This window comes from Rattus norvegicus, chromosome 2 (genome assembly GCF_021556685.1).
Source record: "Rattus norvegicus strain SHRSP/BbbUtx chromosome 2, alternate assembly SHRSP_T2T, whole genome shotgun sequence".
NCBI classification, from domain to species: domain Eukaryota; kingdom Metazoa; phylum Chordata; class Mammalia; order Rodentia; family Muridae; genus Rattus; species Rattus norvegicus.
In genome coordinates this window covers 24,556,277-24,582,711 of record NC_141535.1, presented here as the reverse complement: position 1 = coordinate 24,582,711, position 26,435 = coordinate 24,556,277, and the positions used below count along the sequence as shown (strand labels likewise).

The window sequence follows — 26,435 nt, the reverse complement described above, 5'->3', positions numbered from 1 at the left end:
AGAAATAAAAAGTAACATTGTAAGTACTTATAAAACATGTGCTTTAACATTTTCCCTCTTTAAGTTTCTTCAACTATAATATGCATCTGAGTCTCCCAAGAACTTTTGACTTCCCATTTAGCATTAACACAAGATTTCTGTTGTAAAAGACATTCTGGTTTTGGCTGACAGAGGTGTGGCAAACCTTCAGTCAGATCTCTGTGAGTTCAAGGCCAGCCTGGTGTGCAGAGCTAGTTGATGGCCTAAAGAGACCTTGGATGGATGGATGGATGGATGGATGGATGGATGGATGGATGGATGGATAGATAGATAGATAGACAGACAGACAGACAGACAGACAGACAGACAGACTGATATAGATAGAGAGCCATGTGTGGTGGGAGGCAAATGCAAGTAAATCTCTGAGTTCAAGGTCAGCCTGGTCTACAGACTAAGTTCATGGATAGCCAAGGCTACAAACAAAACAAAACAAAACAAAACAAAACAAAAACTGTCTCAAAAAAAAGAAGAAAAAGAAAAAGTAAAGAAAGGAAGGAGGAGGAGAAATTCTGCTTCATTCCATCCTGCACAAAAATATTTGGAAACAGTATACAGTAAACCATCCTGTTTCTTCCTTACAAGTACAATGGCATCTTCAAATCTTAATTCAATTTATAAAGGATACTGAAATACCTTTCTATAAATTAAACTTAACTAGAAAATATTATTAAATTAAATATTCAAATATTTAAAAAAGAAATCTATCAGCTCTGCACCCAAAACTGGAGTCTCCTTAAGTGTTATCATGGCATGTAGCAAAGGACTCTCTTTCCCCATCACTTGTTTTCAGTCTTGGATTTGTTGTTTGAAAGTACAGCCAATGTACTTGCTGACCACACACTTGTAAGGGTATTCCAAAGCTGTTTAAAAATCATTTCTTATGTTTTCTGAGAACATAATATAATTATATCATTTCCCCCTTCCCTTTCCTCCCTCTAAACTGTCTCATATACCTTTCCTTCCTCTCTTTCAAATTCATGGACTCTATTTTCAGTAATTGTTTTACACATACATACACACCACACACACAACATACATAATGTGTATGCAATTAATTTAGAAATAATTACACTTGACGTGTGTGTGTATATATATACACACACACATGTATGTGATGTATACATATGGTGTATATGTGTGTTTATATATACATATATATGGGATATAATTATTTCTAAATTAATTATGTATTCCTAAATACATAAGTATAAACTGCTCAGTTTACACAGTGTTACTTGTAAGTATGTTTTCAGTGCTGACCACTTAGTTTAGGATGGTTGATTGGTGTGCTCTTCCTGGGGAACCCTCAGCACTCCTTAGCTTCCCACGGTCCTCTGCGCAGGGCCTTCTAACTCCGCCCTGTATACGTTAGCCTGTCTGCTGGTGCCATCCCTGTGTTAGCACAGTGCACTCACATACTAACTTCCACCCATACCAAACTTAAGGACTTTCTCTATTCATGCTTTTAATTAGTGATATGAAATGCCAACTATTAAAAAAAGACAAAACTAAACTAAAATCATCTCTCTTTCTAACAACTGACATCTTTGAGATCTGTTTGGGATCAACCTCTTACTTTCTCTTGGAACAAATCTTACAATGTAGAAGTTCCTCATGAAGCGCTCTCACAGACGCCAACCCAGAGTCCTCAGAGTCTATGCTAACCTCTGTGCTGCCATCCCCCACATCACTAATCTTCTCTGAGAGCTTTGGAGAGCAAGTGCGGATATCAAGCCTCGGTGTCTGAATATTTCAAGTCAGGAAATCATCCAGATGCAGCAGTACCTCCACTCGGGCCACAAAGCTGGCCTAAGCTTTGTCATTTCTCCCATTTCTTTCCAATACCAGCATGAAACATGTGCTGCCTTTAGCTGCCATGACTCTTTCTGCTTTTCTAAGCAGAAATAACTGCCCTTTTCCCTGTTCATGCCAATCCTTGTCTATCACTCCCTCAAAGGTTGTAAGAAGAATAAGCGTTGTATTTTATGGATGTCTCTGATACCGAGTGTTACATATCATCCATCAATGGTTGTAAGAATAAGCCTTGAGCTTTAACATGGTCACTCAGATGTTCTTTTCATGAGCTGGACTCAGATCGATCATGTTTTCTTAATTGGAAGGAATATCACAAGGGGGCTATGATGCTCTGAGTACCATGTCTGAGGTTACAAGATGTCAACTGACCCTTACCTTTGACCATAACCTTTGTTTCTCATCTGTGTTGGTACTTGCCAGATTTCTACATCGTAAGATCATCATCCCCCGCACTTGCAACTGAACGTTTTATTATCAGAACTAATATAATATCAGCATCTCATTCCTTATGCCCCACTCCTTTGTTAGATTCATTACTAATCCCTAACCACTGAGATAGTCATATGGAGATAGTCCCCTGCCTCTCTGTTCACTGGCTGGCAGTTAGTGTAAGGAAGCTAAACCCATTCATCTACTTACTTCCTACTTATGAACCCCTATTTTATTCAGTGGGTTATAGTTTGTATAGTCTGTCAGTCATATTCCTTTGTGAGTTTGGTGTATGTGTATATGTGTGCATGTGTACTATGTGAGTAGTTGTATGGTATATTTATAAGGTAAAGAGCAGTTGAGGAAGACAGCTGATATCAACCTCTAACTCCATACACACACAAACACAAATATACAATACAACCACTCACACAGATACAGAAGAGTGTGTGTGTGTGTGTGTGTGTGTGTGTGTGTGTGTGTGTGTGATGCCTTCTTCAATTGCTCTCCACCTTATATTTTGAGACAAGGTCTCTTGTTAAAACTAGCTCACCAACCTATGTATGTGCACAATAAATCCATACTCTGTACATACATATGCAAAAAATTCACTGTACATTATCCATTCAACAGTCAAATTCCAATCTGATAACTTGGATTATTTTTTCCCTCTTGTCTAGGATTGTCAGTATCTTATCCAACAGTAAGAAGAGTGGCATTTATTCTTGACAATTATTTTCTTTTGCAATGAATCAGTGTGTTTATCTGCCCAATATAACTCATCTTCCAAGCACACTCCCTTGTATGTCCATGTGGCTCTGGTGTGGCCTCAGGACACCCTTGTGTAGAAGGAAGACACAACAAGAAAAACTCCACATGATACAAACTATTGAAGAGACTGAACAGTGTACTTCAGAGTTATCTACTTACTGACATTGATACAATGAATAATGGATCACTGAAGAAATCTGAGAGGAAATAAAACTTCTTATAGTCAAACAACAGTACAATCTATCACCCCTTGCTACAGAGCCAAGGCAGTCCTAAAAGGGAAGTTTATAGATCTAGGGGCTTATATTTAAAAAAAAAGGAGACATTTCAAATATCCTAATAATGTACTCAAAATTCTAGAATAAGAAGCCAATCTCAAACCCAGCAGATGGCAAGAGATAGTAAAGATTGAAAGAAATGAATTAGAGATTATAAGAACATGCAAAACCAAAGATGTCAGTCCTTTGAAAAGTCAGTAAGTAGTACTGCAAACCCTTAGCTAAACTGACAAAAAGGGGTAAAAGCTACCTATAATGAACCTTTAACCAATATTACACCAAAAGGAAAGATTACTGATATGATTTTCCCTGAAAACAGGAAGGGACACTTTCACTCTCTTACTCTATATATTGCTGTATGTCTTACTATAATATTAAGATGAGAAGAAGTTACACAAGGAACAAAAATAAGAAAGGGATACATTAAACTAATCCTATCCATACTTAAAAGATCCTAGAAGGGGTTGGGGATTTAGCTCAGTGGTAGAGCGTTTGCCTAAGAAGCACAAGGCCCTGGGTTCGGTCCCCAGCTCCGAAAAAAAGAACAAAAAAAAAAAAAAAAAGATCCTAGAAAACTTAAAAGATCAACTAGGAAACTTTCAGATCTAAGAAACACTTTTTTAAGTGGAGTGTTAGGACACAAAATCAATAATCATTAGCCTTCATATGTATGACCATGAACGCCCTTAGGGAAATGACACCCTTCATAATAGTCCCAAATAATATAAAGTACCTCGGTGTGACTTTAACCAAGCAAGTAAAAGATCTGTACAATAAGGACTTCAAGCCTCTGAAGAAAGAAATTGAAGACCTCAGAAGATGGAAAGATCTCCCATGCTCATGGATTGGCAGGATTAATATAGTAAAAATGGTCATTTTACCAAAAGCGATCTACAGATTCAATGCAATCCCCATCAAAATGCCAATCCAATTCTTCAGAGAGTTAGACAGAACAATTTGCAAATTCATCTGGAATAACAAAAAACCCAGGATAGCTAAAACTATCCTCAACAATAAAAGGACTTCAGGGGGAATCACTATCCCTGAACTCAAGCAGTATTACAGAGCAATAGTGATAAAAACTGCATGGTATTGGTACAGAGACAGACAGATAAACCAATGGAATAGAAGACCCAGAAATGAACCCACACACCTATGGTCACTTGATTTTTGACAAAGGAGCCAAAACCAACCAATGGAAAAAAGATAGCATTTTCAGCAAATGGTGCTGGTTCAACTGGAGGTCAACATGTAGAAGAATGCTGATGGATCCATGCTTATCACCCTGTACAAAGCTTAAGTCCAAGTGGATCAAGGACCTCCACATCAAACCAGATATACTCAAACTAATAGAAGAAAAAGTGGGGAAGCATCTCGAACACATGGGCACTGGGGAAAATTTCCTGAACTAAACACCAATGGCTTATGCTCTAAGATCAAGAATCGACAAATGGGATCTCATAAAACTGCAAAGCTTCTGTAAGGCAAAGGACACTGTGGTTAGGACAAAACGGCAACCAACAGATTGGGAAAAGATCTTTACCAATCCTACAACAGATAGAGGCCTTATATCCAAAATATACAAAGAACTCAAGAAGTTAGACCGCAGGGAGACAAATAACCCTATTAAAAAATGGGGTTCAGAGCTAAACAAAGAATTCACAGCTGAGGAATGCCGAATGGCTGAGAAACACCTAAAGAAATGTTCAACATCTTTAGTCATAAGGGAAATGCAAATCAAAACAACCCTGAGATTTCACCTCACACCAGTGAGAATGGCTAAGATCAAAAACTCAGGTGACAGCAAATGCTGGCGAGGATGTGGAGAAAGAGGAACACTCCTCCATTGTTGGTGGGATTGCAGACTGGTACAACCATTCTGGAAATCAGTCTGGAGGTTCCTCAGAAAATTGGACATTGAACTACCTGAGGACCCAGCTATACCTCTCTTGGGCATATACCCAAAAGATGCCCCAACATATAAAAAAGACACGTACTCCGCTATGTTCATAGCAGCCTTATTTATAATAGCCAGAAGCTGGAAAGAACCAAGATGCCCTTCAACAGAGGAATGGATACAGAAAATGTGGTACATCTACACAATGGAATATTACTCAGCTATCAAAAACAATGACTTTATGAAATTCATAGGCAAATGGAGGGAACTGGAAAATATCATCCTGAGTGAGGTAACCCAATCACAGAAAAACACACATGGTATGCACTCATTGATAAGTGGCTATTAGCCCAAATGCTTGAATTATCCTAGATGCGTAGAACATTTGAAACTTAAGATGGATGATCAAAATGCAAATGCTTCACTCCTTCTTTAAAAGGGGATCAAGAATACCCTTGGCAGGGACTAGGGAGGCAAAGTTTAAAACAGAGGCAGAAGGAACACCCATTCAGAGCCTGCCCCACATGTGGCCCATACATATACAGCCACCCAATTAGACAAGATGGATGAAGCAAAGAAGTGCAGGCCGACAGGAACCGGATGTAGATCTCTCCTGAGAGACACAGCCAGAATATGGCAAATACATAGGCGAATGCCAGCAGCAAACCACTGAATTGAGAATGGGACCCCCGTTGAAGGAATCAGAGAAAGGACTGGAAGAGCTTGAAGGGGCTCGAGACCCCATATGAACAACAATGCCAACCAACCAGAGCTTCCAGGGACTAAGCTACTACCCAAAGACTATACATGGACTGACCCTGGACTCTGACCTCATAGGTAGCAACGAATAGCCTAGTAAGAGCACCAGTGGAAGGGGAAGCCCTTGGTCCTGCTAAGACTGAACCCTCAGTGAATGTGATTGTTGGGGGGAGGGTGGTAATGGTGGAGGATGGGATGGGGAGCACCCATATAGAAGAGGAAGGGGAGAGGGTAGGGAGAAACCAGGAAGGGGAGTAAAATTCGAAATGTCAATAAGAAATATTCAAGTTAATAAAGAAAAAAGGGAAAAAAAGGAAATGTAAATAAGAAATACTCAAGTTAATAAAGAAAAAAAAAAAGAAATTAGAAATATCCTATTCATAATAGCTCCAAGAAGGAGCTAAAAATAAACCCAATTAAGGAAATGAAAGACCTTTACACTGAAAATGCTGGAAAGAATGAAAGAAAAAATATGCTAGACATGGTGGTTTGAACAGGTGTGGCCCCTACAGATTCATATGTTTGAGTGTTTGGCCCATGGGCTTGGCATTAGTAGGAGGTGCAGCCTTGTTGGAGGAAGTGTGTCTACGGGGGGGGGGGGGCTTTGAGGTCTCTTGTGCTCAAGCTCCACCCAGAGTGGCTCTCGGTCCTTTCTGTGCCTGAGGATCAGGATGAAGAACTCTTAGTTCTTTCTCTAATACCATGTCTACCTGGACTGCCATGCTTAACACCATGATAACAGACTAGACCTCTGAAACTGTAAGTCAGCCCCAATTAAATGTTTTCCTTTATAAGAGTTTGGTCATACTGTTTCTTCATAGCAATAGAAACCCTAACTAAGAGAGTAGATAAACACAAAGAATTTTTATGGTCTTGATTGGAAAATGCCATGAATTAATATCATGAAAATAACTACACTACCAGTAGTCATCTACAGATTGACTGCAATTCCCATCAGGATTCTGATATCATTCTTCACAGAACTATTACAATGAAATCCAAGAATTCATATAGAACTATAATAGACTATATTTCTGGTTGGTTTTATGTCAACTTGACACATTAGAGTCACTTGGGAAGAGGTAACATCAACTGAGAAAATATCCGCACTACACTGGCCCATAGAAAGCTTGTGGGGTAATTTTTGATGATTGCTATGGGAAGGCTCAGCTCACTTCAGGCAGTTAGACATCTGGGCTCATGGTCTGAGATGCGGTATTCAGAGAAGACTGAACACTCTGTGAGGAGAGCAAGCCAGTCACCAGTACTCTTGCATGGGTACTGCTTTGGTTCATGTGGCCAGGTTTGAGTTCCCACCCTGACTCTTCTAGAAGATGACTATAAGCAGTAAGGTTCAATAAACGGTTTCCTCTGCTACATTGTTTTAGGTCACAGGGTTTAGTCACAACAGAAACCCTAAGTCAGATTAAGTTGGCCCTAGGTGTATGGCAGACCTAACTATGTATTTTGGGACAGATTGTGTTGGGATCCTATTCTTTGTGCTGGAAAAGCCACTGAGTGCTCAGAGCTCAGTGGGCTGTTTTGTGAGAGCTATGTTGATGCAGATACCAAGAGCAGTGCAGCTCATGGAGACCTGCCTTGTGGTCTTTCGGAGGAAGCCACCTGGCCATCTGAGTGATACTTTAGATGAAGGATACGTGGTTCTAGTCAGCCATGGATGAAGAATTTGTTGTGATTTCCAAGACACTTTGCTTTGTTGGGACAATCAATATTGGTTAGCTAGAACTGATAAATTAGCAATTATTAAAGGAGAGACAAGCATCACTGAGGGAAGTGTTTCTTCAGGATCAGCACACAAAAAGTATGGATCAGAGCTGGCCAAGGTGGTACCTTGCTGGCAGCTGTACGCAGTACTGTGTAAGAGTTCCTAGACGGCACCTGTTTTAAAGTAATGAAGAAGAAATGAAACTTGGCACTGCCTGTGTGGCGAGGGCTAGAGCATTCAGGAGAGGCCACTGGTGAAGGTACAACCTCAGTTTCAGTAGAAGCCACACGCTTAAAGGGCTCAGAGTTCCTGAGGGGAGGCCATCAGAGGTTACTGTAAGCTGGCAGCCATACTGCACTGGAGACCCGACATTTTGGAGATGTGAGTACCATAGGACAGCTGCCAAGCACAGCAGCCACTGCAGAATAGAGCTGGCCTGGATGGAGGAGACCAGCTGTGTGAGCCAACAGTGGCAGAGCTGAGAAGAGCCTTTCAGAGGGGCCCAGGACATTCTGAGGGATGAGTCCTGGAGCTTCTGATACTGACAGACTTCAGTGTTGTATTGGCTGATTGTGACTGTGTTGTGGCTCTCCCCTCTTTGATTAAGAAAGCATGTGACTTGTTTTTGATTGTATAGGAGTCTGCAGTCAAAAGACCTTAGAATTTAGAAAGACTTAGAATATTTTATACTTGGATATTTTAGAGAAACTTTGGGTATTTTATAGAAATTTTGAACACAGAAAAAAGAGTTTGGACATTTTAAAGAAACTGAATTTTTAAAGTGTTTAAATTTTGAGGGGCTGTAAGACTTTTGAAAAGTTGTGATGTTTTATATTGTAATATGAATGTTATACTGTCTTGAAGCCAAATTGAAAAAAAAAAGATTCTAGTTGAATGCCATGTGTTAGTATGCTAACCTCACAAAAGGTCAATTGTACTGGCTAGTTTTACATCAACTTGACACAAACTAGAGCCGTTTTGAAAGTAGAACCTGAACTGAGAAGACACCTCCGTCAGACTGGTCTGTAGGCATGTGCGTGGTGCCTGATCTTGATTAATGATCGATGTGGGTGGGCCCAGCTTACTATGTGGTATAGTTGGACTCCGGACTAGTTGGTGATCCTAGGTGCTATAAGAAAGCAAGCTGAGCAAGCTAGAAGAGCAAACTATCACTTAGCATTCTCTCATGGCTTCACTCCCTCCTCTGACCTCCCTAGGGATGGGCCATGACTTGAACATGTGGTAGGGAATAAGCCTTTCCTCGTCAGGCTGCTTTAGGTCACATTTGAGAGCACAGGAAAAGAGAACCTAAGACAACCAGGAGAAGTGACCAAAGTGACCCTCAATGGAAAGAGCACAGCTGAGGATGGCCTGCTAATGACAGCCGTATACAGGGCTATGGAAAGGCCAGCCCACGGAAAAGGACGGAGGACCTGGGAATAAGAGAGCAATGCTACAGACCAAGGGGCCTGATACTCAGAGTTTATAAAGAACTGCAAAAATTAAACCATGACATCCCTCAAAAGACAAAACACCCCCCCCAAATTCCTGCTATCAACAAATGGGCTAGTGAGTTCTCAAAAGAAGGAACACAAGTGGCCAGTAAATATTTTTAAAATGTCCAAAATCCCTAGTCACCAGGGGAAGTGATTTAAAACTACCTCGAGAGACCTCTCCCTCTGGTGAGAATGGCTATCACCTAGAATTCTGACAAACACCATGGCAAGGCTCCTGAAAGAGAAACCTTAGTTCATCCTGATGGAGTGGGACTCAACACAGACACTATGGACTTGAGGTGGAGGCTCCTCAAAACGATTAAAAATATAATTACTGAGTGGCTACTCCCATATCCTAGCACAAAGTCCTTACACATCTTTATTTATTGTTATTCTATTCATAATAGCAAGGAAACAGCACCATCCTAGAAGTCAGATAAAGGGATTAAGACAAAGCAGTACATGTACACAATGGAGTATTACTCATCTGTAAAGAAAAGTAAAGTCATGGAATCTGAAGGAAAATGGAGACTTAGAAAGTATAATAGTAACTGAGGTGACTCAAACTCAAAAAGAAAAAACTATGTTGTGTCTCATATGAGAATCATGGACTATAATATATGTGTATGTAAACATGTGGTGTGAGGTGGCCTGGGTGTGTGTATAGATATAGGTCATGCGCAACAAATACCAAGAGACTAAAGGACCATGAACATTGGTAGTAAGAAGGTCTGAGGGTGGGCACAGGTCATGCAGAGGCCAAAGGGACTGGAGTGGGAGCTATGAGGGAGGATCAGGTTCGCAGAAGAAGGGAGGAGATGAGAGGGACAGAGAGCTTACTAAACACACCTGGTTAAGAATGACGTAAGAGATCTAATACTCTGTATGCTGATTTAAATATGAAGTCTAAAAGGATAAAATGGGTTGCTAGTAGTTTAGGCACTGCTCTATGAGGTCACTGAGAATGGTGCTCATATCTATGATCTGTTCAAGTGGTTTTTCCTAAGGCAGATTTTGTATATACTATTATATTTTTTAAACTAAATACGGCACAATTCATTCTTAAAATATATCTAAGAAAACAAAGGATAAGATTACTTCTGAAGTACACTGTACCATAAATGTTAACACGATCATGACTTGATCTCAGAAACCTATGTTGTATCCACAGTGTAAGCTTTTCCTGGGAAGAGAATGTACACCCTCCCTCCCAAACATACTGACTCCTGCCCTCTGCCCTAGCCATTCCTTTCCACTGAGCAGGAGCCCCAGGTGCTCTTCTCAGTGAGAGGGAATGCTATGAAGGGTGTGCAGCCTGAGCCAAGAGCAGCGTGGCTCATGGTGATTTCAATTTATAGGTGACTTTGTCTATTTTTCCTCTGCCCATCCAGATCTCACTATGCAACCATGGCTGACCTTGGACTCATGGTCATTCTCTTGACTCGCTTCTCAAGAGCTGGGATCACAACTGTCTAAACAGCTCTTTCCATGCTTCAAATGTCGGCTGATTTTTACATATCTGAGAAGTCATTAGCCGTTTTGGGATTAACTTATACTTAGTGTCCACTTTATCTGTCTTCTTCCCATTACTGGAATTATGCTAAATATTTTACAGGGTTAATTTTATTCAAAGTATAATATTTTATGTTTCTCTATTTATATACCTGTGTTTTCTCTAATCACAAGTAGAAATAATGCCTGCTTAATATAAACTGCAGAAACAATGAAAATTTCAAATGGCAAAATCACTCATAATCCTACCTCCCGGGAATAAAGTCTGTGTCCCATCATCTATTTTTCCCAAGACAAGTACATGTGACGGGAGAAGGCGCTCACATACTGACATGGCTGCCATGCTGCATTTACATGTTTCTGTCCCTTCGCCCTTACAGTAGATTTTATCTACAGTATCTTTTAGTATACACACATGATTTTGCTATTTGGGTCATACTTTCTCCAAATGCTCGTCTACTATTTGACAGATATTTATAAATGAAGATTTAGGTATTATATTCTGATGCAGTATCAAATTTAACCTTAGCATATAAAATGGACAATCGGGGCTGATACATGTAAGCCCAGCTCACATACGTATTTTAAGAACAGTGAAAATTAAGGCAATTTAAAAAATCCGAAGACAATAGCTTAGTCTTGGTGCCATGCACCCATGTTTCTAGATTGCTTGATTTTCTAACAGTTTTGGATAAATACTATGGGCTTTTCTGTTCAGGAAGTTTATCCATGAGAGATATTAAGAGCTGCATCTCCTCAGGTTAAGAATGCCTCAATAGCTGATGGGGCACCTTCTGAAAGCTGCATCAATTCCAGCATAAAACTGTGAGCCATGTATACTTTGAGGACTTAATTTTTGTTTCTTGAACCTTTTCATACACACTTATTCTCCACACTTTTGCTAAATAACTTCTGTCATTTTGGACACAGCTGCCTATTTTCAACACATCGGTGCCATAACATAGCTCATAGAAATGAATAGAATAAGCCATTGTAGATTTAACCCAGAACCACAAACTATGTCAGACAAGCTGAGATATGTACTCTTATAATTAGTATATATGAATGTAGAGGCCCTGTTCATTAAAGAGCACCTTTTACATATTCCAAATGAGTAGCCAAAATCACCCAAACAGGTGCTTCACTTTTATTTCTACTTTGTATAATCTACTAAGCAGAAATATTTTTATCATACTACAGTCAACTTAAATGAAGCATAAACATAAAATGTTAATATAGTTGTTCAATGGACATTATGGTTAGTCAACAAAAATTACACCAATTCTGCCCTAATTAACACAGAGCAAAATTGAAATGTTTGCTTGCACAGTTCATGCTCCTGAATATATCAAACATACCCTGGGATGGCATTATTGGAGCTATTAATGTGATTATTTAAAAATGGTGTAAATGAATATTATTCTATGTTTGAGTAACAGATGTTTGAATTAATATAATTGAGTCCAAGTGTGTATGGGGGGGACAGAGGGGTCACTTGTAAAAGAACATAATGTCCAAAATGCATCAACAGAAATGCTGTCAAACTCTGGAGGAGAGCACCCTCACACTAAGGGTCTGCTGTGGTTGACTTCTGACTACTTCTTTTAAAAACCAGTCATTACATAAACTTCCAAACATCACACTCTATCTCAACTAAGCCTCAGAAGGTTGAGGCAGAAGGATCAAGATTTTGAAGTAACAACCTGGGCTATTTGGTAAACTTTGGTCAAAAACAAAAATTTAAACAGGCTATATAATATAGGTTGTTTCAACTTGTAATGTAGTTTGTTAATTTCTATAGATTGAGACTTAACTCAGTATCGTGTGTGTGTGTGTGTGCGCGTGTGCGTGTGCATTTGTAGTGTCTGTGCATATGTGTATGCACATGTGTGTGAGTTGATGTGTGTGGATGCCCATGTGACCACATACATAGGCATAATGCTTTTTTGGACAATATAAAGGTTATCCTTGAGTTCTTCTAATGCTGATTTCTCTGCCCTCATATCTTATTTCAATCTGGACACAATAGTGTAATGCCAAGGATCTCCTGTCTCAAGTTTATGTAAACAATTCTTGCCATTTATTCTCTACCTTAAAAGTAAAAACTGATCACTCAATGGCAGAATGACTTCTGCTGGCCAAGAAAGGGGGAAGAGAGGAAAGGAAATTCAGATATGCCATGAAGAGGAATGAGTTCTTGAGAGTGCAACAGAAACATGGAAAGCCCTAAATGCAAGTATCATGGGCTTCTTGGCCGGGAGGTAGCCAGATTAGTTTAGGGGACTAATATAAATCAACTACCTGCCCAGAAACCGAGGTGAAGCTTGAACATCAGACTTGGGCTCTTTGTGTTGTGTTGGGAACTAGCTAAGACTGTGAAGACCACATCATTTCACTATATACATTCATATTAAAACCATTTACACACATACATATTGAGGACAGAGGTTGGTGATGTGTGTCTTCTTTAATTGTTTTGTACTTTACTTACTGAGCCAAGGTCTGGCCAATGGGACTTAAGTAGTCCAGCCATCCAGCTTGCTTTGAAGATTCTTTTATCTGTACCCCCAGTGTCAGGCAGTAAACCTGATCACCAATTAAATCCATCATTTAGATGGGTTTGGGGAATTCAAACTAATGTTTGTCCCATAGTATCTTATATATGACACTGAAATTGCATCAAATGAATTCTAATAATCACATCATGTTCTCATTTTTATTATAGAATAAAGGTATTTTAATACTATATATATTCATATTCTAATATAGTTTCCTAATACAGATTTTTAGGACTCTCTCAGATCTATGCAATATAAATATAAATCTAGGGATGGAATATTTGAAACAACATGAAGACTCCAACAGAAGGTATAATATTTTATTTTTAAAAATGAAAATTAAAATGCTTAGACCCATATGTAAGTATAACTATCTGTTCAAACATACTGGTTCATCTACAGAAAAAATAAGACTTCCACATGTTGGCACTTTCTTTCCTATTCCATGGCATGTTCTTTGATCCGAATAATTAAAACACATTCGATCTGCAAGTTCCCAAAGCTCCAGCCACCAGCATGAGGACTGCTGGGCACCAAGTCATTCTGGATAAGCCCACGATGGTTTCTCCTTAAGTTTCCTTCTGTTCTGGAGGTAAGCCTGGGTGCTAGCACCCAGACACAGATAATACCAGTAAACCAGGCAAAGACAGCATAATTCATTCCTTCCTTCCTTCCTTCCTTCCTTCCTTCCTTCCTTCCTTCCTTCCTTCCTTCCTCCATCCTTCATCTTCCTCCTCCTTCCTCTTCTTCTTCTTCTTCCCCCTGCCCCCGCTTTTGGTTATTTGAGACAAGGTCTGTGTACATAGCTCTGGTTGCCATGGACCACACTGGCCTCATACATCCCTCCAGAGATCTGCCTACCTCTCCCTCCCAACTGTTGGCATTAAAGGCATGTGCCATCATGCCTGGCTCGGCATGATTTCATAAGAGTCTGGATAAGAGAACCAAAATTCTATTGGTATAAGTGTCTTAATAACTTGCAACTTTCTTATTCCATTTTTGATAGTGAAAATGTATGAATCAAAGGAAAAGAATAGAAAAGTGAATTTAAAACAATTTTATTTTATTTTGAGATAAACATGACAGAGCAAATGACACACTGTTAATCATTTCTTCTGGTACTACGGCATGCATCCCACCCACATCCTAAAACTAAACTGTAACGATGTGCTTTATTCTTTTAGTAAATAAGAAATTACGATGTTGATTAAATGAGAACAAACATTTAGAAACTTAAAACTCTTGAAATTAAAAATTATAAGATTCACTGTTAAATATTTAGACTTAGCTCTTCGAGAAGCATCTAAGTACATATCTGACATGCTATCATAACAAGGCGCAATGTATATGCACGTGAAGATAAACCAAAGTATACTACTGATGACTTCACTGAAAGAATGATGGTCAGCATTTATTGAAACTAGCTCCACAAGTCAGCCAAGCACCTTCTGGAGAGAGACAGCAAACACCGCAAGGTTGCAAGGCACATACAATATGACTCCTCAAATACCTGAAGGTGTGTAAGTAGTCACAGATAAAGCATGAGGATTTGTATGTTTCTGTCAGCCAGCAAGAGGGTCAGCCAGCACAAAGTCTGGCTAAGCAACAGCCTTCAAGGAGATTATACGTCACCAGAAGTAGCAATTAGTGGGGATAACAGACAAGGTTAGATTTTATACAAAAAGAAACACTTCTGATATTGGCAAGATCTTTTAAAAAATTTAAGTAGCACATAAATCTTACCTGATTAGGTATTCTCAACGGGGGCCTTGGGCCTCCAGGGTACCGAGGTGACATAAAAGGCTATTAAAGACAAACAAACCAAAAATCAGAAGAATATAAAACACAAATTTAAAAACAAACTACTTGAAAAATGTAGAATTAATACAATTCATAATCAATTCATTTTCCTATGTTTCCAGCAGGACAAAAGCTTTCAAGAAAATTGTCACTTTGCCTTTTATTTTGGAGAATATCTGGGAATTTTCCTCAGAAAATATGAACACATCAAAAATTATTAATCACAGCAATTAAGAATGTAAATTTCTGAAATGAGATCTAATTGGCAACAAGAGGATGAAGAAACAGGTAAGTGCGTCCCCATAGCTATCAGGTGAAGCGGCTATTGCAGTATACACGATAGGTTCTGAGTGCATACTTTCTAATAAACTATAAATATTATCAGTTTCAATAAAAATTAAAATTATCAAATTTATCCCTCTACTGCGATTCTATACAAGATTGCAAAGAACTTTGTTTTCTACAGGCCATCTGTAGTCAAAAATACTCTGATGGCCTTTCCCCTTCTTGAGTTTGTTATATGAGTAATTATAAACTTTAAAGGTAAAACTTCTTTCCATAGTCTGTAGTATATATACATTTAAACAAAAGGAGAATGGTCTTTTTTAAAATCCAGGTTAATTTATGTTGTTGGACGAATCAAAGGCTCCTCTAACGGGTTAAGTCTTTGGTAGGAAACTGAGTATCTAAGAGTATCGATAGCAGTGCCTACAGAGGTGAGTGTCAGAACTTGATTACTTAGTCTCAGGTTGCTTATTTCTAAAATGCTGTGAAATTATTTAAAACTTCTATTTTATTATTATTATTTTTATTAACAACTAGCAGAATAATTTTGCTTATTTATATATTAATACCTAAATATGGTTTTCACATATAAAATAAGCAAGTACTTATTTCTAATGGGTTATATATTAATTAAAATATTAATAGTTTAATATATACTGACAATCAGTTTAATAAGTGGCAAGTAGATTAAAAAGGTTTGCATACTCAGCTTATAACATTTTACTAAGTGAACCCTGCATTTATGTCTTTTATAAATAAGAAATTTGGTCTGCAGCAATAAAATCAAGAAATGTCTGCCATGCAGATGTTTCTGTAGTGTCTGCTGCCATCTAAGGAGCTAGGAAATGAAGTTTAGCTGAACAGACAGCTTGCTCTACTCCTTGTGTCACTGGAGACCGTCTTACCGAGCAGACATGGTAGACTGTTGAAGTAATAGAGTCACCTCCAGCTGCTAAAACTTAAGGAGACTTCCCTCCTTTAACAAGGTTGACTACCACACACTTAGCTTCCATAGACGTGAGCAGAGTTAGCCCTCCTCTTCAGTGGAGAAGCTAAAGTGAACTGGTAAGCAACGTATGTATTATGACAGCTAGACACCTATTCCAATATTCAGGTTCTGCTCTTTTCTTTTCGAAATCATCCAATTTTACTTACATAATTATAATTTTAAATTCTGGACTCAATTTAGGTACAGTATCTAAATTTTGATAATTAGATGCTATATTAATATGCTATTATATTAATAGTTTTGTAATAGTTGTCTTTCTTTACATGTTTCATGATATATTCACAAATCCAAGGTGTATTATCAACTTACTGAAATACAAAGAAATAAAAGAAGCTTACTAGCAATTCCCACCTACAATAAAACACTTGGACATGGAGTACAGGCCCAGAATGTGAAAAGTCTCACTGATCACAAAGTGCTGGGCACGAACAACTATTGGAAATAGAGTACTTAAGACTGGACTGTTCACCTAATGTGAAAAGAGGCAACAATGTTAACTTCACAGATTATCTGATCTCTGAAAGATTGCAATATGAACCCCTGAATTTGGATGAGATGATCTATGCTTTTCTACTGACTTAGCTGCTATGAGGGAGTGTCACTGTATGTGGTGGGTAGGGATGGACAGGGCCCTGTAAAATAATGTTGGGAGATAGAGAAAGACTCTGTTGTAGACAGTTTATTTCCTCACGTGCCTTCTTCCTCCATTCACTTTGTGTTCTGGTAAAGGAAGGAAGGATGGGAGAGAGGAAGGGGGGAAGGGCAGGAGAACATAGGTGACAAAAACTACCTCATTTATATTTTTAAAAAGATTTTTATCTAAATTATTAAGAATGTTTTAGTGAAAGTATTTTTTTAAAAATTAGTGCTGGTATAAATTCTAAATATTTAGACAAAAGCTAACTATAACACAGCTAGACAGACACGTAAGTCTTGTGTGTCTAATGAGTTAGCTTACACAAACAGAGCAGTGCAGTATCAAACTGTTTGCACTGGATCAACTATACTTCCCTCCTAGTAAGTCAGTTCAAATTCTGCTATGCTAAAATGCTGATCTAGGCCGGAGATTGTGTACTATAATATTAGTTACATGTGTTAATATACATGATGATACTCTCTGAATTTGTAATTCAGGACAAACATGTTCTTCAAAGACTCCTTAGCTCTGGAAAGAAGATCATTCTTTATTTCCGAGGCAGGTTTTTTTTTTGGTTTCATTTTGGTTTTTTGATTTAAGTAGGACATCAAATCCCTGGGAAAAGTTATTTATAATATATATGGGAAAAGTCTGTGTGTGAGTCAAGAGCCTGACTGCTAGCTTTTGCAGCATCTCTGATTACTAGGATGGCCTTGAGCTACAAGCTCTGGAGGCCAAATTTTTCTTAACCTTGAAATGAAGAAGTTGGACCAGATTCTGTTTAAAATCCTTTATAAAACAAGGGATTCATGATTCTGAAGGAAGTCCTTTCTACTTTGCCTTTAAAGTCAAAGATTAGTATAGTGTACAGCTGCAGACATTGCAAGCGTGGACGAGTTGGGAGGGCTAAGGACAAACGCGTTTTCAAAGGCACGAGCCAGATTTATCAGGGGGTTGGAGAGAATTACCGTATTTTCTAGGGAAAAGGAACGAGCTATTGAAGATCAGCTGGGGAAAGAAGAGCACTCCTAGTCCAAGGGCACAGCAGATGGAATCCCTCATTTGACAAGGAATTCTCTGAGCATTCGCAAGGCCACGGGTTATAGGTGATCGGATCTGCTAGTGAACTAAGTAGACAGAGATCCCCTCTCTTTCCTTGGGATTCATCGAAGCTCACACCTTATAATTAAACTGAGAAATAATTTTCCGGACGATGCTCTGTGCATCTGTCCTCTAGTTTGGAACAAATAGAATGTTTTCTTTACCAAATGTCAAGTACCAATGAAAGCTCGAAAACAAACAAACAAACATCTTTCATCTGTACCTTCCCTGAAAGCCATATTGTGTCACCCTAATGGGTCAAATGTTGTCCTCAGTGACTGAAAATCTAGATGATCATTTTCAGGTTTCCTCCAAACTGGTCCACACGTGGGATGAGGTTCTCTGTTGCACATGACAACTTGGCTTGTATCCTAACAGGAAAGCTACTCTGGTAAGCAAAATGCTCTCTGCCTGCTCCTACTATTACCATGTGCTTCATGTGCTCCAGGTGTTTGTGTCTCCACAGAACTCCCATGGTGAAACTGAATCCCCAGTATAAAGTTATTTGAAGATGGGCTGTAGGGAATCTTTCTGGAGCTTAGAACTTTCCTGAATAGTTTGCTGTTTTTAAAAAGAAGCAGAGGGTTAACTGCTTTCCCTCCCCGTGTGAGGGGCTTGTGACTGCTCCCTGAGAAGGGAAGGGAGCACAAGGCTGTTTGGAGTCGTGGTTATTTTATTTTTGGAGATGGGGTTTCTATAGCTCAGATTAGCCTCAAGGTTGCTATGGAGCTAAAGATGACTTTGAATTTAGGATTCCTAGGTCTCATCCCCCGGAGGGCCGGGGTTTTAGGTGTCTGTCACTATGCCAGGCAAACTGTGTGCTAATAGATGGAACTTACTTCATTTATACATAGAGACATCCCACTAAGTGAACTATCTATCCTAAGCCCAACTCTGTGCTATTTTCAATATAGCAGCCCAGACCAACTAAGCCTGAAGGAAATGGGCTACGAGAAAGTAGGAAGAACACAAACACAGCTATAAAAAACCAGTAACAGAACGGCACGTGACAACACCTGGCAGGAGCACATGTACCATGCTCACTGCCACCAAGGGCCTTCCAGAGAGTAGACTTATTTAATAAATGTCATTATGTTTGAATAGATTATTATTTCATATTCCACCAAGAATTATTTGGAATAGTTAAACTGCTTTTCTAAAAGGAAGATTATCATTTATTCCTTATCCTTTCTGATACATTATAATAAAATCGACCTATAAAATATTTTAGTATGCTTTTTTGAGACATTTTTTTGAGACATTTTAAAGCAGAAGGCTTCACTCTTTAGAATTCATTAAGTCAACCTCTTTTTGTAAAAGGAAATCAAAGATCAAACTTCTGAATTGCCATTTTAGTTTTGCAAACTCTGACTCTACTCCAGGATTAGGAGTGTAGACTATGTATACGCATCTATCATCCTCAGGGCCAACCAGCCACAAACAGACTGCTTGACTTTGCGTTTCCTCATGGCCCCAGCCTCCGTGTGAGCATTCCCTTCATGTGGCCTTCTTTCCCCCAGCCACCACTCAAACAGAAAAGCTGAAAAGGCAGAGGCATCTCCAGTAAGCAAGTTAATTTAGATATAAAGACTAATTAGCATATGGTCTTGATTCACCATTTCACTAAAAGAAATGCGCAACTGAAAAAATTTAATAAGCTCTTCCTCCTTTCCCTTAGATGTTCTGAGTAGCATTTTTATAATATTTAGAGCTTGGGCATGTTTAATTTTGTTTATAAGACAAACGCTGACATAGACTAGAACACAGGTGGAGTGCAGTAAGTGGACATGGTATGGTTGCTAGAGTGTTATCACTGTAATAAAACTGCTCATCAAAACATGGTAACTTAGGACGCTCTCCAGGAAAGGCAATCAGCAGGCAGCAGTGCCGTACAGGGAGGAGGTGCAGAAGGAACCCTGGACTGTTTGGCGGGCTCCTCACAGGAGTCAGTAACTAAGTTGTGAACAGCACTGACAGGAGGCTCAGAACTAACTGGAGATGGAACAGAGCTGGGCTGTTCTGTATAAAATCTCACTTCTCTTATATTACAAAGACCCAACATTTCAGTACTAATCCTGAATATTCTGTCTTCTTAAAATGTATTATCTTTGGCAAAAAAGGCAGATAAGAAAAAAGGTTAATTTTTAAAATGTAGTTTATATACCACAACATTTAGATAAAAATATGAGATACAAATGAAAAATGCTCTGGAAACAAAGTTTTCAATAGTTTTACTAATCATGTAATGATTAAGTGTCTATATGTCTTCGTCCTGACAATCCACTGCTTAACTAGTTTTAATCTTTTCTCTAGTTTGGTCATTGTACTGTATTAAGCAGGTCCTGCGTGTCTAGCATAATTCTATGACATAGGATTATTCTAGAATCTATAAAACATACTTTTAGAAAATGAAGAATATATCAGGATATAGTTATTCAAAGTTCTAGCAATTAATTCAAAATATATTCACTACAAGGTTCAACCAAAGGATAATATTCTTTTAAAAACAAAATACTATTTTACATATCTATTTTATGAATTAAATTCTCTTGATATGGTCCTTCCTATGTAGATTTCTATTCTATATATTACTCCTAACCACGTTTTTAAAATTGAATTTAAATATATTAACTCTTTTTATGCTACCAATAATGAACATTACTAGGAAATATTTCTTTGAAAATCATTAGTAGAGTGCAACAGTTTATCATAGTCATATTTATATACAAATTGTTTACACATTTTTATAATTCCATGCAAGGCTTGGGTTTTCCATAGCAAACCAATGATGTATATGTTATATATAAATAAATCTAAAGAGTGCTTACCATTTCCTCATCTTATTTGTTTAGTTTCCCCTCTGTTTTTCATGAACATCTCCATCAGACACCACCGACACCCCAGTGAATAAGACACTCTTGATTAACACATTTTAATTCCAACTGGTACTAAACTAATTTAGCTCACCAATGACACACTTGTGCTGGCACATTCTGCTGATCAGCATAAGTATGTAGTTTATCTCCCATGCATTCTAGACATTCTATCCTCATCAACACTTAATTAAAATAACTGTAAAGCAATGACAAATCTTGTCTCTTTGATGTGTTTTTGGCAAGCTAATCCCACAGAGCAGTTAGAAGCAGGATGATTATTTGTGGATTTATTCTAAACATCCAAACTGGTCACTTACATATGGGCCTTTTTAAGAAGATGGGAGTGCTTTCTCAAGCTTTTATTACCACACAATCATTGCATATAGCTGTGCCCCACCCCCAGACTTATGGATTGTGGATCGGGAGTGGGCTGTCCTCATATACTAAGATGCACATAAATGATTGAACAACGTTCAGTAAAATTTAGTACTTCAATTAAATCGATTTATATCTATGAGTATACACATACACTTATTTTCCGTGTGGTAGTAAGGTAACAACAGACCAGTTGCCTTTACTACATGTCTGATTATGAAAATAAATAATTGATATTTCTAGCTTAGGATAGAGTACCAGGGTGACTCAAATTAAAAGCTAAAATTTTTAGGTAAATGACTGGAGCTAGAAACAATTATCCTAAGATACTGAGATAACCCGGATCCCAAAGACAACTTCTGTACATTTTCCCTTACATGTGGATGTTAGCTCTTAGTTTTAGACAGATGCTTCACTATGAGTAACAACAGAGGCCGGGTAGCTAGTAAGGGAACAGGGGAGAGGGGAAGATCTTCCTAGAATGGGGAGATAGAATACATTGCTATAAAGAGACAAAGGAGAAACTAAAATAGGAAGATGGGGTGCAGGGAAAAGGAGGGAAGATGGGGACAAGTAGCACTAAAGGCCTTCTGAACAGCCATATGGAAACCTGCTATACAGAAGCCTCTGAAAGTACACATGCATATGAAAGGAATTTAAACAGGATCCCATATACTGCGGAGACGATGCCATATCTAGACATCTTATACCATCAAGTAAACCTTCAGTGTCAGGAATGGCCTGTATCTTGTTGAGCTGTTGGCCAAAGAGATCACTTTGAGCCTTCCAAATGTAACCAAATATTGGCAAGGCTTTTGGTTATTCTTGATAAACTGCTGGTAAGGCACTACTGCTGAAGACACAAACTTACTCATGTCATCAAACATGAAGATATTGATCTGGTACCCAATTAGAGCCCCACTCCCAATGACTGGACTAGTAGTCATTGTATGAGAAACTACTTTGTATGTTATTAGAAAAGAAAAATAATCACCAATTTCAACAGCTGTTATGGTTTGTACATGCTTGGATCAGGGAGTAGCACTATTAGAAGGTGTGGCCCTGTTGGAGTAAGTGTGGCTTTGTTGAAGTATGTGTGTCACTGTGGGTGTGGGCTTTAAGACATTCATCCTAGCTGCCTTGAACCAGGCCTACCTATGGATGCTGCCATGCTCCCACCTTGATGATAATGAACTGAGCCTCTGAACCTAAGCAAACCCAATTAAATGTTGTCCTTTATAAGAGTTGCCTTGGTCATGGTATCTGTTCACAGCAGTAAAACCCTAACTAAAACAACCACCTACAAACTGTTGCAACTTACAACAGTGACCTATCTGCAGGATGTAGTGGTGCCACAGTGCCACAGCTGTTATGGAAGTAACCACTCTTTGATTGGCTTTGAGGCCCACTCAATGAGATGGAACCAGTACATGATACTACTAAAATGACTAAGAACCTGAGGCTAGATGGGTCATGGGTCTAGGAGAAAGCCCAATGCTATTATTCTCCTAAAGGAACATAGCAATAAAATGACTCCTAATGATGCTACTATACACAGGCATTGTTCAAGCCTCATCAATAAAACTTCTTACAGTAGATGAAAATCAACAGAGATCTGCAACTGAAGACACAAAGAGGGAAAGCCTGTGAAGCACCCAGTCCTAAAATAGATGTCTTCATCAAACCCTCCCCTCAAGGCTCAGGGAGATAGGCAGAAGAGGAGGCAGGAAGACTGTATGACCCAGAGGGTGAATTACTCCAAGGAAATAGCATCTTTCAGATACAATGGAACTAATGACAATATGAACTTAGAGACTGCAACAACACACACACCACCTCACAAGTTCAAACCAGTCGAAAACCCAGCATATCAGAGAAGGGGAAATGGAGACAAAGTCCTATCTATAACCAAGAATCTGTCTGCAGCTCATACCTGCTAGCGAAGGGAAATCAGTTTCCACCAAAGGAGTGGCAGTGAATACAGTGACAACACTCTAGGCAGGCCCTATGTCTGGGAGTACTTAGGCAACAGAAAACAAACTCCATATTCGTTTGTATTCATTTGTTTGTGTGCTTTTTGTTTTGTGTTTGTTGATTTTCATTCTTGTTCACTTTTTATTTTGTGTGTCTTGAATTTCGTTTTGTGTTGATTTGTTGGTTTTGTTTTTGTTTTAAGAGACAGAGAGCTGGAAAGGGAGGGGGAGGGAGGAAGGGAGGGAGGAAGGTGTAGAGAGCGGCGCGGCGAAACAAAGATGGCGCCGACATCCAGCCTTGTCTGGATGTTGACAACTTACTGCGCATGTGCAGGCTTGTCCCCTTGCTAGGGAGGCCATACGATAATGAGATGTAGGGCGCCCTCTAGTGGTGAACAGCGGTACTGCACATGTGCTGTTTATGCACCAGGTGTCAGTTGACCGTTAATATGCTAATGAGGTGATTCATTCTCTGCCAATCCCTGGAGGACAAGTAGTGGGGTGATCCATGCCCCACCAATCCCTGAGAGATAATTAGCATACTGTAGTGTACGTAAGTCGAGCGACTTTGCTGCTCGGGGTCCCTGTTCAAGAGAGCTGTAACACTAAGAAGAGCTGTAACACTAAGAAGAGCTGTAACACAGTAAAGGCTTGCTCGCAGAAGAATCCTGTTGCCTCGCGTCGTTCTTGCTGGCGGGACATTGGGCGCGCGACAGGAAGGGAGGGAGGGAGGGAGAATGAATGAACATGAACTTGGATCCTTCCAGGATCTGGAAGGAGTTTGGGGAGATTAAAGAGTTTGATCAAAATATATTTATAATTTTTTTAAAAGCTAAGTTTTTTTCCTTGAGTTTGTTTATATAGTGCATTATGTATATTGACCCATCCCTACCTCCCTGGAATGAAGCCTACTTGATCTTGGTGAATGATGGTTTTGATGTGTTCTTGGATTTGGCTTTCGAGAATTTTATTGAGTATTTTTACATTGATATTCATACGTGAAACTGGTCTGAAGTTCTCTTTCTTTGTTGGGTCTGTGTGTGGTTTAGCTATTAGAGTAACTGTGGCTTCATTGAATGAATTAGGCAGTGTCCCTTCTGTTTCAGCAATGTGGTGAGATACAAAATTATCTCAAACCAGTAGCCTTCCTTTTTACAAATGATACAGGCTGAGAAAGAAATTAGGGAAACAATACCTTCACAACAGTACCAAATAATATAAAATATCTTGGTGTGACTCTAACCAAGCAAATGAAAGATCCATACTACAAGAACTTCAAGCCTCTGAAGAAAGAAATTGAGGAAGATATCAGAAGATGTAAGATCTCCCATATGCATGGATTGGTAGGATTAACATAGTGAAAATGGCCATCTTGCCAAAAGCAGTCTACAGATTCAATGCAATCCCCATTAAAATTCCAACACAATTCTTCACAGACATGGAAAGAACAATTCTCAACTTCATATGGAAAAACAAGGAACCTGGATAGCCAAAACAATTCTCAACAATAAAAGAACTTCTGGGGAACTCATCAGCCCTGATCTCAAGCTGTACTACAGAGCAATAATAATAAAAACCCACACAGTACAGTATTGGCACAGAGATAGACAGAATCAACGGAATAGAATTGAAGACCCAGAAAAAACCACACACACACACACACCTATGGACACTTGTTTTTTAACAGAGGAGCCAAAACTATACAGTGGAAAAAAGAAAGCATCTTCAATAAATGGTTTTAGTCTAACTGGCAGGTGGTATGTAGAAAATGAAAATAGATCCATAGTTATCACCTTGCACAAAACTCGAGTCCAAGTAGATCAAGGATCTCAACATGAAACCAGATATACTGAATCTAAAATAAGGGGAAAAAGCCTCAAATTCATTGGCATGGGGGAAATTTCCTGAACAGAGCACCAACGGCTCGGACTTTAAGATCAACAATTGATAAATGGGACCTCAGGAAACTGAAAAGTTTCTATAAGGCGAAAGACACTGTCAATAAGACAAAATGGCAACCAACAGATTGGGAAAAGATCTTCACTAACCCTACATCTGACAGAGGGCTAATATCCAAAATATTTAAAGAACTGAAGAAGTTAACCACCAAAAAAAAAAAAAAAACCCAATTTAAAAATGGGTTATAGAGCTAAAAAGAATTCATAGCAGAAGAATCTACAATGGCTGAGAAGCTCTTAAAGAAATGCTCAAAGTCCTTAGTCATCAGGAAAATGCAAATCAAAAAGACCCTGAGATTCTACCTTGCACCAGAATGGTTAAGATCAAAAACTCAAGTGACAGCAGATGATAGCAAGGATGTGGAGAAAGAGGAACACTCCTCCACCATTGCTGAGATTGCAAACTGGTAAAACCACTTTAGAAATCAATCTGGTGGTTCCTCAGAAAATTAGAAATAGTTCTACCTGCAGACCCAGCTGGACCACTCCTGGGCACATACCCAAAAGATGCCCCACCACATCACAAGGACACGCGCTCCACTGTGTTCATAGCAGCCTTATTTGTAATAGCCAGAAGCTGGAAACAGAATGTCCTTCAAGAGAAGAATGGATACAGAAAATGTGGGTCCTTTACACAATGGAATACTATTCAGCTATTAAAAACGAGGACATCCTTAATCTTGCAGGCAAATGGACAGAACTAAAAAAAATATCATCCTGAATGAGAAAACTCAGACCCAAAAGGACATGCAGGGCATGATATTAGCTAAAAAGTACAGAATATGCAGGATACAACCCAAGGCTATAAGAAGTGTAAGGAGCAGAAAGGCCCCAGTGAGGATGCTTCAATCCCACATAGAAGAGGGAAGGGAGGGAGGGAGGGACCTGGGTTGGAAAGGGGATGGGGAGGGGGAAAGGGGAACAGGACCAGGTATGGGGGGGGCAAGAGAGAAGCCCAGAGGGCCAGGAGAATGAATAGAAATAAGCGCTCTTGGGGGTGGGAAATACTAGAGACCTGTGAGGTGAGAGACTCTCAGAACTCAATGGGGGTAACCTTAGCCAAAATGTCCAACACTGGAGAGAGGGAGCTTGAAGAGTCACCTCCAGTAGATAGACAGGGCCTCAAGTGGAGGGACTGGAT

The 26,435-nt window shown here is 39.1% G+C and overlaps 1 protein-coding gene and 1 non-coding gene across 54 annotated transcripts in view; one reads left to right on the top strand and one right to left on the bottom strand.

Moving 5' to 3' along the window:
• Window positions 1-26,435, bottom strand: part of Ssbp2 (single-stranded DNA binding protein 2) — a 282,626-nt gene that overhangs the window by 43,006 nt on the left and 213,185 nt on the right. For all 53 annotated transcript variants that reach the window (XM_087625643.1, XM_087625627.1, XM_087625660.1 and 50 more), the window contains 1 exon segment: window positions 15,024-15,083. In XM_087625643.1, coding sequence (XP_087481769.1) covers window positions 15,024-15,083 — 60 coding nt within the window.
• Window positions 3,796-3,870, top strand: Trnal-aag15 (transfer RNA leucine (anticodon AAG) 15). Its single transcript has one exon. It is a non-coding gene; the product is annotated as a tRNA-Leu (tRNA).